Raw genomic sequence first — 15529 nt, 5'->3', positions numbered from 1 at the left:
CATTAAACAGAGAGGGAGAGTGTAGGTATGGGCAAGCAATGCATGTAGACAGAGAGATCGGTGTGAAACTGAACCTTAAGCATATGTAGATCATGTCATGTATTGTTTGTTAATATAAGTTGGTAGCTGTGATTTCCCTAACATTTCCCAAGCTTAATTTTAAGCGACGATTAGCAAAGATTTCAAGAAAGTCCACAACATGAACACAAACTGAACTCTCTCTTTCCTCTATGTTTTTTTTTTATCATGACCCCTCACACTGTATTACATTTGCTGGGACTCAATTCACTAAAAGATCTGAACTGTATATTAAGCACTCAAAACCAGCTTTACCTGAACCAGCTAAAACCTTAAAATGGTGGCTGAACACTGATGCATTTGTATTTGTAATTTGTTTGTATTATTTACTATTATATTGGTTATATAAATAAATTAGTAAATAAAATTACTTTTAATTTCTTATTAAGGAAGGAACAATTGTACTAGCTGATGTTAAATACTAGGATGACTAGGATTTAACTAGAATACTAGGATAATGTGTCTGAACCTTTAACTCTAAAGTAATTTTCGGTGTGAAAGTCATGATTCCCATTTTTAATTTGGCGTGTGTTTTATGTCAGATGCCCTTCCTGACACAACCCTCTGCATTTATCCAGACTTGGGACTGGCATAAGAAGACACTGGCTTGTGTCCCCTTGTGGTTGCACTGGGTCCGAACCTTTAACCAATCAACACCTAATGCGCAATGAATCCAACTACTTTACAAGTAAACTAAAATTACAAACCCTATAAACCTTGTTTAGTGACCTGTCGTATAATCACATAATTCATTAAAAAAAAAGATGAGACTTGGTCCAAGACTGAATAAGGCTGTTTATTACAAAGTCTAGAATGCATTTTGTTAACCGAAATATATAAACAGTTTGAACAAATGACAGCCCTTTCCATACCTATCATAAAACCAAAAAAAACAAACATTTACTGTAACAACTCAGGGTTTACTGAAAGGCACTCAATATAAAATGATCTAATATTAAAGAGAACTGAAAACAAAGGAACGTATCTGTATGTATTTATGTTTGTTAATATAGAAAGTAATTCTGAACATGTATTGACTTAGATGGACAAAGTAGATTCTCAGCAAAGAGAGCTTATTTCACTCTTGCTGCAGCCCCACTTGCAGCAGGCATTGGACAGACCCACCACCACATCCCGGCCCTTGCGGTCAGCCTTTCGCAGTGCCTCCAGGATCTCTTCAGTGATAAAAGAACGAGCTGGCCTACTAAACACTCCCTCTGATTTGTCTAAAGATGCAAAGCTTTGATCTCTGTTCCTGTGAAAAAGATTCTCCACCGCTGAGTTTTGATTCCAGCCCTCTGAAAACTCTACTTGTCGGGAGCTGAATGGGTCCTCTAAAGCATCTCCTGCAACAAAATGCGCAAATGATACATTAGAGAATATTACGCTTTTCTCTTACACCCAGACATTAGCTAAAGATTGTGCTTTTTTATTATCTGTATTATCATTTAAAGAATTTAGGATGATGGCATAATTGAGGGACTGGGCATCTTAAAAAAATCCTAATGCACTGGATTTCAAACTAATGCAATATAACATAATTTTTTCTTATAGTTATAATTAAAATAAATATTTGGAGATTTTTTAAAATACACATGCTAAAAACACTAAGTAGGGTACACAAACATAATAACAGTATTCTCTATCATTTTTCTTGTTGTATTAAAATCTAATTTCCTCCTGTCTCCATTGAAATAATCCTTAGAGCGTGCCTTTAATCACAACTGTGCACCACTACAAATGAGCAGAAGGCAATTGAGATAGAACTTCATAGAAACACATTTAATTTACACCGATGCACAGAAATCACAAAGTATTATCAAATTATCATTATACTTTATAAAGCAATAGGGAATGGATATGATTTAGTTAGCAGATTAAAACACATAATTGCCAGATAAATCCTTAAACAATTAGAAAGTCACAAAAGTACATCACAAAGTCAGTAATGGTAATGGTGAATGTGTTCCCTTAGTCTCACCTGCACTCCTGAGTGACCGTCTCCATCGTGACCCCCCACAAGTGAAGATGACTGCCCGAATGAACTCACGGCCACACAGCTTCACCCCATATGCCGGATCCTCCAAGGGCTGAACCCCAGCCACCGACAGACACACAGCCAGCAACACAAATTTCCACATAGTGCCAAAAGGAAAATAAGCAAGAAAGAAGTGCTTGAAATGACAGGTTTGAGGAGCACTTTTCTTTCCGTCTCCCTGTTTGCAAGAGCTATGACATTCTCTGTGACCCAGGTGTGGTTTATAAAGGTGCTTAGATCCCTACAAGGGAGACACGCATACTGCGCATGCAGGCCTTCTCTGCGAAAAGAACAGATTTCAAAATGAGATACAGTCAGAGACCTTTATGGAGACAAAAAGCCGACCAAAGGTGGCATAATTACTGAATATATCAGAGGCCTCCATGATAAATGTGTTTCAGCTTGTGAAGGACTTTTTGCACCTTGTGTGCTTCAACACATTGAGCAGCCACAACAATAATACTACCTGATGGTTTTATTGTAGATTAGTTTTAGTCATGTATAAGTTACAACCAATTGAGTGGTTAGGCTATTCTCACCAATGTCAAATTTATTACATAAGCTTTTAGATTTTGTGACACCGTATAACTTCAACACATATATTTTTCCTTTTTACTTGAATATCGATTACTTTGTCATCTCTTTTGCAAAAAGGTGAATTGGGAGGACTGAGACAGGACCAGTGACATTTTCAAAGTCAGATAACGTAGAAGTCAGACTAAAATAAAACATAGTGTTATCTGTGTATCCAGGTAGTCAAAGGTCACTCGTTTAGGAAATTACAATGGGAACAATGAATTTAAAATGAATACAATCATACAAGCAAACAAAATGGCATTTTAGGACGGTGTCCACACTGACAATCATTAACATGGTGTCATAGGCGTGACCTTTGGAGGTCACAAGAAAATATCAGAATGCAATGGACCATGCATTTCATAAATGTCTAGTTTATAGTCAATACACACTGTTTATGGTATGATTTTGTAATATTTCATAAACTATTATGTGTTTCAATATACAACATGTGCTGTCAAATATTCTGTTGTTTTATGTCTGTAAAACTGTGAAAAAATGACTTGGCCTAAGAAAATGCCAACTGGCTATGCAAGGAGTTAAAGTAACTGTGCTGTTGTTCTATAGCAGTTGGACTACTCAGATATTTTATTAATGGATTTTCGTTGTATGTATGTAGTGTATGCAATAGGAATAAAGGTAAAGCAAGCAAAATAAACAACTGTAATCAGATGTATTGTGTTTTATCAAGTTAACAAGAAATAGACATTATAATTCACAAGAAGAGTCATAAGTAATAGAAAACTGGCTTCTTTGCATATATTGCTGAAAAGGACTGTGTAAATGTCCAACATATTTGTAATAAACTGTAAATCCTACTACAGGACACTAAAACACAACACCAGTATTAATATAATTGGCTCATTAGATAACTCAAACTGCTACACCCTTTGGCCCTTCACATAATAACTCTATATGTCTAGATGTACAAAAGGGATGCATCACCTTGGTGAGATGTGTATCAAATGTGTATTAAACGCTATCTGCAGTAACTGCAGATGAATTCAATTCCACCGATTCAACTGTCCATCTTTTCTGGCTGAGATTTAGACTACTGTCACTACTCACCCACAGGTCAAACAACCCCTACTGAACAAGCCACCTCTATCACCCGTCAGAAGGCTGCAGCTTGTAGTCAAGCCCATTCCACAGCACAGGCCCAGCCAGCTCAGACTCAGTATGTGACTGCAGAGATCTAGGGTTTCCCCACACAGTCTGAAAATGCTCAAAACACTCATCAGTGTATTGTTGTTACAGTCACAGGTAAAAGCTGCACATCACATATCATTATATGACTTTTTCCACAAATCTTTGTACAGGCCAGTGCAGAGTTTTGCAATTCTACATCACAGTACATATTTATTCAAACAATCCACATTTTGATCTTTTCCTGTGATAAATTGGAGCTGCTTAAGGACGTGCAGTATGAAAGTAATCATACAGCAGACTTAATCATTTTTAAAATATACTATATACATGTTCAAACATTTTTTATTGTTACGCAACGTTATTCATGTCATACTTTAATAAGGTCAACAGCAGAATTTTGAAAAGCATTGAGATAATATTATTACTTTCACTGGGATAGCATCGGCCTGTTATAAAATGTTATATTTATGAAACACAAATGATTTCCACAAATGGGCGTGGAAGGCTTTGTAGTAACATTTTGGCCTCCCTGTGACTTTAAGACAATTTGGCAGCGCGTAGCCAATCAGAGCAACGAGGGGGGAGGGAATGGAGCGGGTGGGTAGCAACAGTTGCCCTGGTGAGGACGAAGCGCCATAGCCACGGTAGCCCTGGCGACAAGAACCCAGCAACGAGAATCAACAACAACAACAACTGAATCCGCCATAAAAATAAAAGAAGACATTTTACCCGTTGGAAATACATACGTGGAAATAGAGGTGAAGCTCTTAACCTATAAGATATATTTCATATCCACTAACGCTTCAACTGAATTGTGCTGCTGCTTTTTCCCTTGTTGTTTCAGTGGCCATAACAGGCAACTGTCTTCCACGGTTAGCTGAGGTTAGCTTGCAAGTTAGCCGTTGTTCTGTTAACCAGTCGAGTCTGTGTCTTGAATGGGGCGGTAAGTGGCCGCTACTCATTCGAGTAACACTGAATTGTGCCTGCCATGACGACGCAGCCACAGATGCATACTCAAGCAGGCCGTTGTTATGGCGATGTCAAATGCAAAAGGTACAAAATGGCGGTTGCTGTAGAGACCAGTTAGCTAGCTGGCCGTGTTACCTTGTTACATAGCTAGCGTCATTGCTGTCACGACAGACTCGCTAGTGCTTACAGCCAACAGAATGGTTCACCACTGACTCAAACTCGTCTTGATAACAGTATTTTACGTGGAGTTTACGGTGGCTTAACCCGTTAAGCTTTTTTCAGTACCCGACTCAACACAAAATAGTCTCAGGGTACATTACGCTAACGTTAAATAACTCCCCAGAAGGGAGGCCAAAGGTAACGGTAGGCAAGTTTCAAGTGTTACAGTAACTACCCAAGAGGGGAAGTTAGTGTTAAAGCAGGAGCAACGTTGGATCACTCGCTGACACTTTAAATATTCTCCTCTCCTTAATGTAAAGTTGACATTTAACGTTCAAGGGGTGTGGCGGAAAAGGGCGTTTTAACAGGTGCTTTTTTGTGTGTTAACAGTTGAGTTCAGTGGAACTTGGCTGTTACGACCTCCTTTTATATATAATGCTATATATTTAATGAGATTTCACGGGTCATAATACTTAGATATTATTTACTCTCTCATATCTTTTGCCACTCCTTTAAACAAAGATACGGGGGTTAAAAAACCCAAATGTTAACGTTAAAGTTACTAAATTATTGAAGCTTTCATAATAATGCGTGTCAGGCAACAATGCACAATTAATGCATTGTGGTCAGGGATTTTTCCGACCTGTGTATGTGAAAGTCCATGGGCTGTGTGATCACATTACAGGTAATGAGACACGTTTCCCGTCAATGCTCCTCCCCACGCGTTTGCGGCACCACCAACAGGTCAGCCACCGCAGTACTTTCACAAACAGCCCCGTAACCCACTCATTTGCATCATCTAGCCAAAGAAACTCGAAAGTCAAAATATTTCTGTTGTCTTCAGTATATGACCTGTTGACCAGAGATAAATGATTTATATTTGCATTTTTAAGAGATCCAGCAATAGACTCAATTCCAAGTGTGGCCCGTTTAATTTTACAAGCTAAGAGTAAAGCTTGTAGAAACTAATAGTACAGAGCTAATGGACAGATCTGGACTATTAGTTACACATTATAAAAATTGTATTTTACTAGAAACTGTGATTTTCCAAATCAGACATTATATACCTCTTACTTTAAAACTGTGACTAGAAATCAAGCCTATAATAACCAAATAGACCTTATAAACAAACATCCCCTGTATATTTACTCAGGATACAGTAAATGTGTACTGAAATAATCTCTATTTGGTTGTAATAGTTGATGATTGATCAAATTCAGAATATCCCTAATATTTAACAAATTGTAACTGGTCACATGTATCTCTTTCATAGGGTAATTCCAAGCTCTTGTAATGGCCACCTCACACTATGTAGGTGAGATCCAGCCAGCAGCTCAACCCCAGGCTACTGGTGTTACCGTCACACCGGGGCAACCTGACACCAACTCCACCCCTGCAACTGCCCCTCAGTTTCTGGCTGAGATTCAGACTACTGTGACTACTCCCACAGTTGTCACACCCACAGGGCAAACAACCCCTACTGAACAAGCCACCGCTATCACCAGTCAGAAGGCTGCACCTGGTAGTCAAGCCCAGTCCACAGCACAGGCCCAGCCAGCTCAGACTCAGTATGTGACTGCAGAGATCCAGGGCTCCCCCACACAGTCTGGAAATGCTCAAAGCACTCCTCAGTATATTGTTGTTACAGTCACAGGTAAAAGCTGAACATCACATATCATTATATGACTTTTTCACAAATCTTGTACAGGCAAGTGTAAAGGTTTACAATTCTAAAATCGCAGTACATATTTATTCACAAGATCCGCATTTTGATCTTTTCCTATGATAAATTGGAGTTGCTGTGAACTGTATGAAACTTTTTAAAATACCTATGTTGTAAACATTCAAACATGTTTCATTATTTAGTGACTTTATTCATGTCAGGATTTAATGAGTTAGTAATATTTGCCTGAATGATGAATGCACCAATGTACAAATGATGTATTCAGAAACTGGTAGCATATTATCCACTTGATAAAAACAAATTAATGTTGTCAACTTTGAAGGATCTTATCGTAGCTTTCTGTCCTTCAGAGGGCTCCCTTCACTCAAGTGACAGTGTGTCAGATTCTAGTCCCCCACCAGCTGTGGTGCAGACAGGAGTTCCCACACAGGTTGTTCAGCAGGTACAGGCGGCTCAACAGGTAAAATGCTTCCACACTAACACAATGTGAGTACCCTTAATTCTTAAAACTAAATAGTGTCTTTGTCTCAGTAGAGGTCTGTGGTGCAGACTACCTCTCAGATAGCCAAGACTGAGCCAGGCACCCAGCTTGGCGTCACCAGTCTGCAGCCAGTTCATATTAGCCAGGAGGTAAGTTATACCTAAACAGCAATATAGCTCATCACTGATGTTTAAATACATTGCTTTGCTTGTCAACATCACTGACTTATGTACATTGTTGAATACAAACAACCATCCAGCTTCCATCACAACAGGTAGCCACATTTGACTTCTGAGACATTTTACATTTCTATTTCACATATGCTTGTCTTGGTTAACGGATCACTTCTGTGGTTGAACTTGTTTCTGCTGGCTTCTAGTTCTTCCGTAGCACTGAGGTGACAGCATTAGTCAGGGATGGGAATCTAGACGAAATGCAGCTACATCATGACAGTGGACAGCCAAAGTATCTTCCCTGGCCTTCACCAGACAACATAAAAGACTACTGCAGGCCCCTCTATCTCCCCTTGGATCTTCTTCAGTATTACCGGTCCCTGTATCTGCACTCTATGTATGTTGAGAATGAGATAAGAGCCCACCCTGCAGTCACCAGTGCAGGTCCAGATCAGGCACCACTGCAGGCTCCAACTACCACTTTCCAAGTAGGACAGGGACATAGGAGAGCGTCCTGCAATAGAGTTAAGATAGAAACAGCAAGATTGTTTGTAGACAGTTTTATAAGTTTGAATAGTAAAGGAACTGTACCTAAAAGCTGTTATGATTCTCCTTTACTTTTGTTGTGGTCTAAAAACAGTGACAAAGATTTTTTAGATTTTTGTTTTTCCTGTGGGTTTATGTCTGCCCTCCTTAGGTGCAGCAGCAGCTAACACCAGTGCCAGTCCAACATGTGTACACCAATCAAGTGCAGTATGTGGAAGGGGGAGACACCAACTACACCACCAGCACCATGTTAGTATAAAACTGTGTCCAATACATGTTCATTTCCGTCTACTTTTAGTTTACTTTCTTTATAATGCATCTCTCTGTCTTTCATCCAGCCGATCCAGCACGTTCCCGTACACTGACACACCCCTGTACACCCAAACCACAGCTACCCAGTATTATGAAGGCCAGCCAACATCAGGCTCACAGGCCTCCACCCCTGGCACACCTCTGACTGTCTCAGTCACTGCTGGCACAACTGGTGCTGTGTCTATGTTTGTGGCGCAGCCCACCAATGCAGCAGGGGGAGGGTCCACAGTGGTAACTACAGTTGGTACCACCAACGGGGCAGGTGATGGGGCAGGCACCAATGGTGGCACAGCAGGGAGCTATGTTATCCAAGGGGGTTATATGCTGGGCAGCAGCACCGGAGGGGCAGCTGGCAACAATCAGAACTACTCGCACACCGCCCGCGCCTCCCCAGCCACTGTGAGTATTACAGAGGGCGAAGAGAGTAGCGTGCCGTCGGCAGACAAGAAGGTATGCAGAGGCGCCAAGCGCAGAAATTTTTTTCATTATGTTCTCATCCCCACAACCCTTTGGTGGTGCACATTGATGATGTCATAGTTGAGTTTTGTTCGGTGGAATGCACAATTAAAAATGTGGACATTCATATCACAGGTCAGGAAATGTGAGATCAAAACTATATAATACTCCTGTGTATAGATCACAAGTTTTTAACATACAATATTTTTAACTGTGCTTTCCTCCTCAAAGAAAAGCAAACCATGACCTCATCACGTTCATATCATTGCAGTGCATGCAACGAGGGGCATTTTTAATTTGCCTGAAATGCTCCACTATATTGTTCATCCCAAATTCATCATATTGAACCCCATATGATAATGGTAACCAACCTATGTTTGGCAAACATCCCATCAGTATTCCAGGTCATTAATTCATTGCATACCAAAGTTGTATGCCACGGCACGCAAACAAATGTATTTGTGTTTTCATTCCTGAATGGTCAGCAGACTGCGAATGGATTTGTTTGTGTTTGTATACTTTATTGATTGAAAAATATGTTTGCATGCACTGGACAGCAAAAAAACAATTTTTCGAATGCATATGCAAATAAGTGTGCATAGTTGTGTGTGCGCATACCTTGAGGCGTGTTTTCCTGTTCCTGTCCTTTTTATTAGCTTTGCTAACTGCACCAGCTTTTTCTTTCTTCGTTGCCTGCGTGTCAGGTACAGTGGTTGCTGGACAACTATGAAACAGCTGAAGGAGTGAGTCTGCCACGTTCTACCCTCTACTGCCACTATCTGCTGCACTGCCAGGAGCAGAAACTAGAGCCTGTTAATGCTGCATCTTTTGGGAAACTCATTAGATCTGTGTTCATGGGGCTACGAACACGACGCCTGGGCACACGGTAAGATGGGTCATCAGACACCCAAACTCAGATATAGAAGACATTTGTGAACATATAAGCCCAACCCCTTAATAAACCTTTCTAATTTGTTTGTTTAATGATTTTTAGGGTGACATTAGTAGAATAGGTAGAGACACAGTTAGACCACCTGTACACGTTCTGTGCGATTCCTATGCAGAAAGATGTCAATTAGTGTAAATACAATTTTCCTACAGGATAACAATGGGTCATTTTGTAGGAAAAATTTACAGATCGCTTCAGAGAATTGCAAAACGTGTGCCTAGTGTAGAAAGAAGTGTGGGTAGTGATGAAGACAGACAGCATTTGTGTGGGTGAGTGAGTCTGACCGAGAAATGGAGAGCAAACCAGTGAGACTGATTTTTTTTTTAAATGTTTAGTTATATGTGTGTAATGATATGGTAAAATATTTTTGGTTATTATATTTTATGAAAGTAACCATTGTATGTCTACATAGACCTAAATGACAAAATAAATCTTTTCCATCACCCTCTCTCCTAATTTGTCATCTGTAGATATCTATGTTAAAACATAGCTTTTCTGGTTTTGATAGGGGTAATTCTAAATACCACTACTATGGGCTGAGGATCAAGGCCGGTTCCTCTTTACTTCGTTTGATGGAGGACCAGCAACATCTGGCCATGAGGCAGCAGCCCTTCTCACAAAAGCAAAGGTAGACACATACATCTCCCTTAACAAACTTAAATACTGACATTACTACAACATTGTAACAGTTTCTTAAAAATATCTCCTTTCCACTTTCCAACTAAATGCATTTTCATCCTATCTCACCATTTACTAGTTCTCTTGCAGTGTCTGTTATATGATAAAAGAAATGCCTTTTTGTTTTTCATTATTCATCACATTATTCTTTACCTGAATGTTTTATCGAGATTGGTCTTTCGTACATTATCCTTGTTCCCATCAGGTTGAAGCCTGTACATAAAGTGGAAGGAATGACCAATGGCACAGCCGCAGGAGCAGGTCAACAACAGCAACAGCAGCAGGGATCAGGGCATGTGGACATCAGTACCCAGGTTCAGCAGTACCAGCAGTTCCTAGGTAAGTTCAGTCAACAGGGATCAAATAGCTACGGGTATAACAGTAATCAACTGATGCGTCTGATGGTATATTTGTACAATCTTATGGAGATTACAACACATAGACAACATGAATTTAAAGGTTCTATTAGTTAGTCCTTGCATTAATTGTAATGTCCTTGGAGTGTCCAGTGTTATTGTGTTCTGCTTTCCAGATGCATCCAGAGCTCTCCCAGAGTTCCAAGACATCGACCTCCAGGGCAAGTCTCTACCAGAGGGCATTGAGCTGGAGCACATAAAGAGCTTTCAGCTGCTGTACAGAGAACACTGTGAGGTAACCAATTGAAAGGGCATTAGTTATCTAGCTGGCAATGAGTATTTATCTTAGGAATAACGTGGGCTTAAACACACACTCTCAATACTAAAACTAAACTCTCGTCATACATTGTGACCTTATTTTCCTTTCTTTTTGTCAGTCCAGGTGGTCCCCTGATGATCTGTGTGTCCCCAGTTATTCATTAACGTTCAACTTTATTTTTTATTTTTTAACATGTGTTTTTTCAGGCCATACTGGATGTGATGGTCAATCTGCAGTTTACCCTGGTGGAGACTTTGTGGAAGACCTTCTGGAGGTTCAGCCAGAGTCAGGCTGGAGATGCCACATTGGCTGTGTGAGTTGCCAGTACCGAAGTGCAAACATCCGAAACTCACCCAAACACAATGGAAAAAAATCCATGAAATTTGAAACAGAATATAGGCCCTAATAAGTGTGTGTCTTGGCAGCCATGATGAGTCAGAGAAGCGCCTGCCTAAGTCCTGCCTGGTGTTGCTGTGCAAGTATGAGCCTGTGCTGCGGTGGAGCCGTGACTGTGACAACAGCCTGTACCAGGGCCTGGTGGAGATCCTAATCCCTGATGTCCTCAGACCCATCCCCAGTAAGACCCTACACTAAGCCTGAATACATTTTGTAACACGCTCCAAAACTACAATGAAATAAATTTGGCTTTTTAAAGTTTGACTATTTAGCTTACAGTTGATATTAAAAGTCAAAAGTCAGAGGTCACCCTCACATTTAATTTGCTCAAATAATTCTTAATTTCTTTATATTCTCTTCTTGTTTTTCTTTTCTGTAAACATTTGGTCATTTTATGGTCATTTTATGACTTTTTGCTTTTGTTTCAGTTTCAGTTTTAGTCAGACTTTGAATAATACTACTTTGTGTACTGCTGTAGGAAAGATTCTTTTATATAATCCCTGCCCCCACACTGCTGCCACAGAAATATTTTCCATGTTCGTTGTTTTCCATTTGAATTCATTTGTTAATCTGTTTATGCATATAAATAGGCAAGTTTGTTCATCCAGCAAACCCTTAGCTATGTGAACTGGGTGTTTAATGATCCATTTTACCAGTACATGTTCAGGGGATAAAAAATGTAAACTTACTTTAAATTGAGCAGTATCATGTATCATGTACCATTTTTCTTACTGTCCCCGAGGTGCCTTAACTCAAGCCATTCGCAACTTTGCCAAAAGTCTGGAAAGCTGGCTGACCAATGCCATGATAATCATCCCTGAGGAAATGGTTCGCATTAAGGTAGATTCTCTTTTTTTATTAGCTTGCACAACAACAATGTGTCTTCTGAGCCAGAGAGGAGGCAGTTTTAAGGCCTCTCCTGTAGAGATTTATCTTATATGAATTACTGTTCTATTATCTGGTCATATTGTGAAAAAATGCAGCACTATTAGAATTAATATAAATAATGTCTGATCCATCGACTTTCTCCTCGTCTTCTCTTAGGTCACGTCAGCCAATGCATTTGCCCAGACACTGCGTCGCTACACCAGTCTGAACCACCTAGCCCAGGCGGCCCGTGCTGTCCTCCAGAATACGGCTCAGATCAACCAGATGCTCTCCGACCTTAACCGCGTTGACTTTGCTAACGTCCAGGTTGGTTTTAGTCTCAGTAGTCTGTGCTCTTGGAGCATTCATGTCATTTTGACCCAGTTTTCAGCATTTGTGCTTAAATGTCAGATTGCTTTTAATGTTTTGCACATGCACCTATTACTGTAGTAGTTTGTGGTTTTAATGAGGTTTCCTGTGTTATTGTGTCATCTTTTCTCAAACTTTCCTACTCAGGAAATGTAAAACAAGGCCTCATGCTTTTTCTCAGAAACTCTGTTTCTCACTCTTCCAAGGACACTCAGAATAATTTATTTGACATTTTTCTAACTTACACACGAGTTTTAATGTTTGGTAATGAGTGTTATATTTGGTGGGTACTTTTCTAAACATTAGGTAAACCAGCTGCCTTCTAATACATGGGGTGACTCTTAGTGAGACATGTTCCTCCTCCTGTCTAACCACAACAGGAGCAGGCTTCATGGGTGTGCCGGTGTGAAGACCGTGTTGTTCAGCGACTGGAGCAGGACTTCAAGCTGACCCTCCAGCAGCAGAACTCCCTGGAGCAGTGGGCTGCGTGGTTAGATGGTGTAGTCTCCCAGGTTTTAAAGCCCTACCAGCACAGCCCTGCTTTCCCTAAGGCTGCTAAGCTATTCCTGCTCAAATGGTCCTTTTACAGGTGTGAAAGAAGGGATGGGATTAAAATCTTAATGGGAAAATATGTGTGTGCCCTACAACTATATTATAGGGACTATTTACATAAACAATTGGTTAAGTAAAACAGGATCCTCAAGAAGTCAGCACTGTTAACTAATGCCTTGGACTTTGTCAGAACACTTCCTGTTTGTGGTTAGAGAAGAAGTTACAAAATGTACAGTATGCGTCACAATGATTTCAGTTCTACCATTTCTGCCCTCCAGTTCCATGGTCATCAGAGACCTGACCCTGAGAAGTGCAGCCAGTTTTGGTTCCTTTCACTTGATCCGCCTTCTGTATGATGAGTACATGTACTACCTTATAGAGCACAGAGTGGCCCAGGCTAAAGGAGAGACCCCCATTGCAGTCATGGGAGAGGTAGCACAACACACAAGCACATAGCAAAATGAACAATGTGAGCCATAATTTAGTACTGACAGTACTAATGCAGTTCTTTCTTCATCAGTTTGCTAGTTTAGGCCGTGGTTTAAACCTGCTGGACCCTGACAAAGGTAATTACACTCTGCAATGTGTTGCTATTGTATCTCAGACTAAAAACAGTCATGTTCCAAAAGTTATTTGTAATTTACGTAATCTCGTCTATCCTAGAAGAGGAAGAGGAAGAAGAGGAGGAGAGTGATGATGAAGGCCAGGAGCTATCCCTGCCCTCAGACGGAGCTGTGCTAGGAGAGGAGTCTCTGGAGCCGCCTGCCAAGCTGGCCAGAACGGATCAAAGAGTCCTTTTCACCACTGGATCAGCTGACAACTAAGCGCTACAGAGTCACACTGGCTGACGTGGGTTGAATATATTGATCATACACACAGATGTACAAAGGACACTAATTTATACAGTTGACACTTGTATATAGGTCTTGTAAATGTGTGTGCACACTCTGGCTTCTTTATGTAAATGTTCCACTAGTTTACACACACGCACACACACACACACACACACATACACATGATCACAACATATTAAGTATCTGCTGCTGCCTGTATGGCACAACTAGATGTTGAGACATCTGATTGAACATGCAATCACTGGCATTGCAATAGGATGTGGATCGAAGAAAAACAAACAGAAAAAAACAGACTTTCTCAATGCAAAGAGAAACGCAGAATATTAGAATTTTTACTTGTTTGGATTCGTGAAAATAAACAAAAGCCACTCATGTTTTATTTCTCTCTCTCATTACGCTGCAACCTGTACCCTTGCTTCCTCCTCATCGAGAAACCTGGGCTCACCCTAGATCCTCCTGAAACTCTCACTGCCGTATTAAAGTGGTCTTGAAAATACTGTATAAAAGTAACTTAGACAGGAGGAGGGTGCAAACATTTATAGCAAATGGTTGCTGAAATTAGTTCTTACTAATTAATTAAAAAGGGAAGAGATTTTGGGGATTTGGGGTGTGCTTGTGTTGTGTGTTTTCTGTTTTTCCGCTTAAATGAGCACTGGGGACTCACCTCTCAGTTACTTCCAGAGGCCGACTGAACCATCTCTTCCCTGATGGTATGTGTGTGTTTGTCAGGTTGTGTGATTGTGAGTTATGCCAAGTGTCTCCTCTGTAGATATTTTCTAAGGCACTCAAATTTTCTCAATTGGGAGCGTGCATATTTCCTGTTTGATTTTATTTGCCTGTAAATAAAACATTGTTGTGTTCTTGGAGTGCCTGTCTCAGCCGCTACACAGCTAGGGCTGTGGAAATGGTGGCTCCCATTAGTTGCTGCAAAAAAAATCCTCTCACTTTTATTGAACATCTGGTTCCATGAGAGAGGTACTGTATGTGTCATACATTTCTGTTCAAAGTGCTCCATTCCTTTCATATAATAGGTTCCTTTTTTGGCCTCATTATCCTTTGTCATTATCTTGCCTTAAATAAGTATATTGTTCCTCATGTGTGCCAAACCTTTTTGCTTTGATCCCAGATCCTGTTGTTTTTAAAGTGTTTTAAGGAGGACTGTGCCTGACTAAGAATGGTGATATAATCTACTGTATATTTATCCACTATTTTGAATTTTGTTGTCACTAAGTGAACCTCTTGTGCAGTGTATGGTGCTGTGTTGTCACACATTGTAAGCAACCTCTGTGTGCATTCTTGATTTGTGATTGTACATTCAGTTACCAATTCTGTATCATACAGTATCTGATGACATTACCACAAACAAGCTATTGCTCTGCCTTTTTGCACATATTAACTATTGTCTTTGAAACTTTGACCGAGTTGATCTGAAATGTTTTTCTTTTCTTCCTCATTTTGTTTGAAGTCTTCGGTGTGTTTTTTTTTTAAAGTGGTGTGCAGGTGTTGGGTTACATGCGAAGACCCTGTACCACGAAGTGTGATTCAGAGAATTTGGTGAGAGGTGTCAA

The 15529-nt window shown here is 40.2% G+C and overlaps 2 protein-coding genes across 9 annotated transcripts; one reads left to right on the top strand and one right to left on the bottom strand.

Moving 5' to 3' along the window:
• Nucleotides 1–853: 853 nt before the first annotated feature.
• LOC137099695 (relaxin-3-like) lies at nucleotides 854–4479 on the bottom strand. The gene is made up of 2 exons (XM_067476866.1): nucleotides 2060–4479; nucleotides 854–1424 (listed from the first exon to the last, which is right to left on the bottom strand). The coding sequence occupies exons 1-2, from the start codon at nucleotides 2217–2219 to the stop codon at nucleotides 1138–1140; spliced, it is 447 nt and encodes a 148-aa protein (XP_067332967.1). The 5' UTR covers nucleotides 2220–4479; the 3' UTR covers nucleotides 854–1137.
• rfx1a (regulatory factor X, 1a (influences HLA class II expression)) lies at nucleotides 4461–14236 on the top strand. Of its 8 annotated transcripts, none has more exons than XM_067476846.1 (18): nucleotides 4461–4599; nucleotides 6243–6623; nucleotides 7004–7113; nucleotides 7188–7283; nucleotides 8005–8102; nucleotides 8192–8564; nucleotides 9332–9507; nucleotides 10079–10198; nucleotides 10454–10587; nucleotides 10781–10899; nucleotides 11130–11236; nucleotides 11349–11500; nucleotides 12062–12159; nucleotides 12364–12513; nucleotides 12936–13144; nucleotides 13386–13539; nucleotides 13628–13673; nucleotides 13771–14236. In XM_067476846.1, exons 2-18 carry the CDS (start codon nucleotides 6263–6265, stop codon nucleotides 13929–13931), a joined length of 2664 nt encoding a protein of 887 aa, XP_067332947.1. In that variant the 5' UTR covers nucleotides 4461–4599; nucleotides 6243–6262; the 3' UTR covers nucleotides 13932–14236. The 8 variants fall into 8 exon arrangements, with proteins under 8 accessions (XP_067332947.1, XP_067332946.1, XP_067332945.1 ...); XM_067476845.1 differs by having other exon boundaries at nucleotides 9326–9507; XM_067476844.1 differs by having other exon boundaries at nucleotides 9296–9507.
• Nucleotides 14237–15529: the final 1293 nt, after the last annotated feature.

This window comes from Channa argus, chromosome 15 (genome assembly GCF_033026475.1).
Source record: "Channa argus isolate prfri chromosome 15, Channa argus male v1.0, whole genome shotgun sequence".
NCBI classification, from domain to species: Eukaryota; Metazoa; Chordata; class Actinopteri; order Anabantiformes; family Channidae; genus Channa; species Channa argus.
The sequence above is the reverse complement of the archived record's forward strand: the minus strand, read 5'-3'. Positions and strand labels throughout refer to the sequence as shown.

What these genes read in the sequence shown, in the direction of transcription:
- LOC137099695 (XM_067476866.1), bottom strand. Translation starts at nt 2,219, where the DNA reads ATGTGGAAATTTGTGTTGCTGGCTGTGTGTCTGTCGGTGGCTGGGGTT. An exon ending in ACGGTCACTCAGGAGTGCAG is followed by an intron (nt 1,425 to 2,059) that starts GTGAGACTAAGG and finishes ATTTTGTTGCAG; the next exon opens with GAGATGCTTTAGAGGACCCA.
- rfx1a (XM_067476839.1), top strand. Translation starts at nt 6,263, where the DNA reads ATGGCCACCTCACACTATGTAGGTGAGATCCAGCCAGCAGCTCAACCC. An exon ending in AGGTACAGGCGGCTCAACAG is followed by an intron (nt 7,114 to 7,187) that starts GTAAAATGCTTC and finishes TTGTCTCAGTAG; the next exon opens with AGGTCTGTGGTGCAGACTAC. An exon ending in CCTGCTGGACCCTGACAAAG is followed by an intron (nt 13,674 to 13,770) that starts GTAATTACACTC and finishes CGTCTATCCTAG; the next exon opens with AAGAGGAAGAGGAAGAAGAG.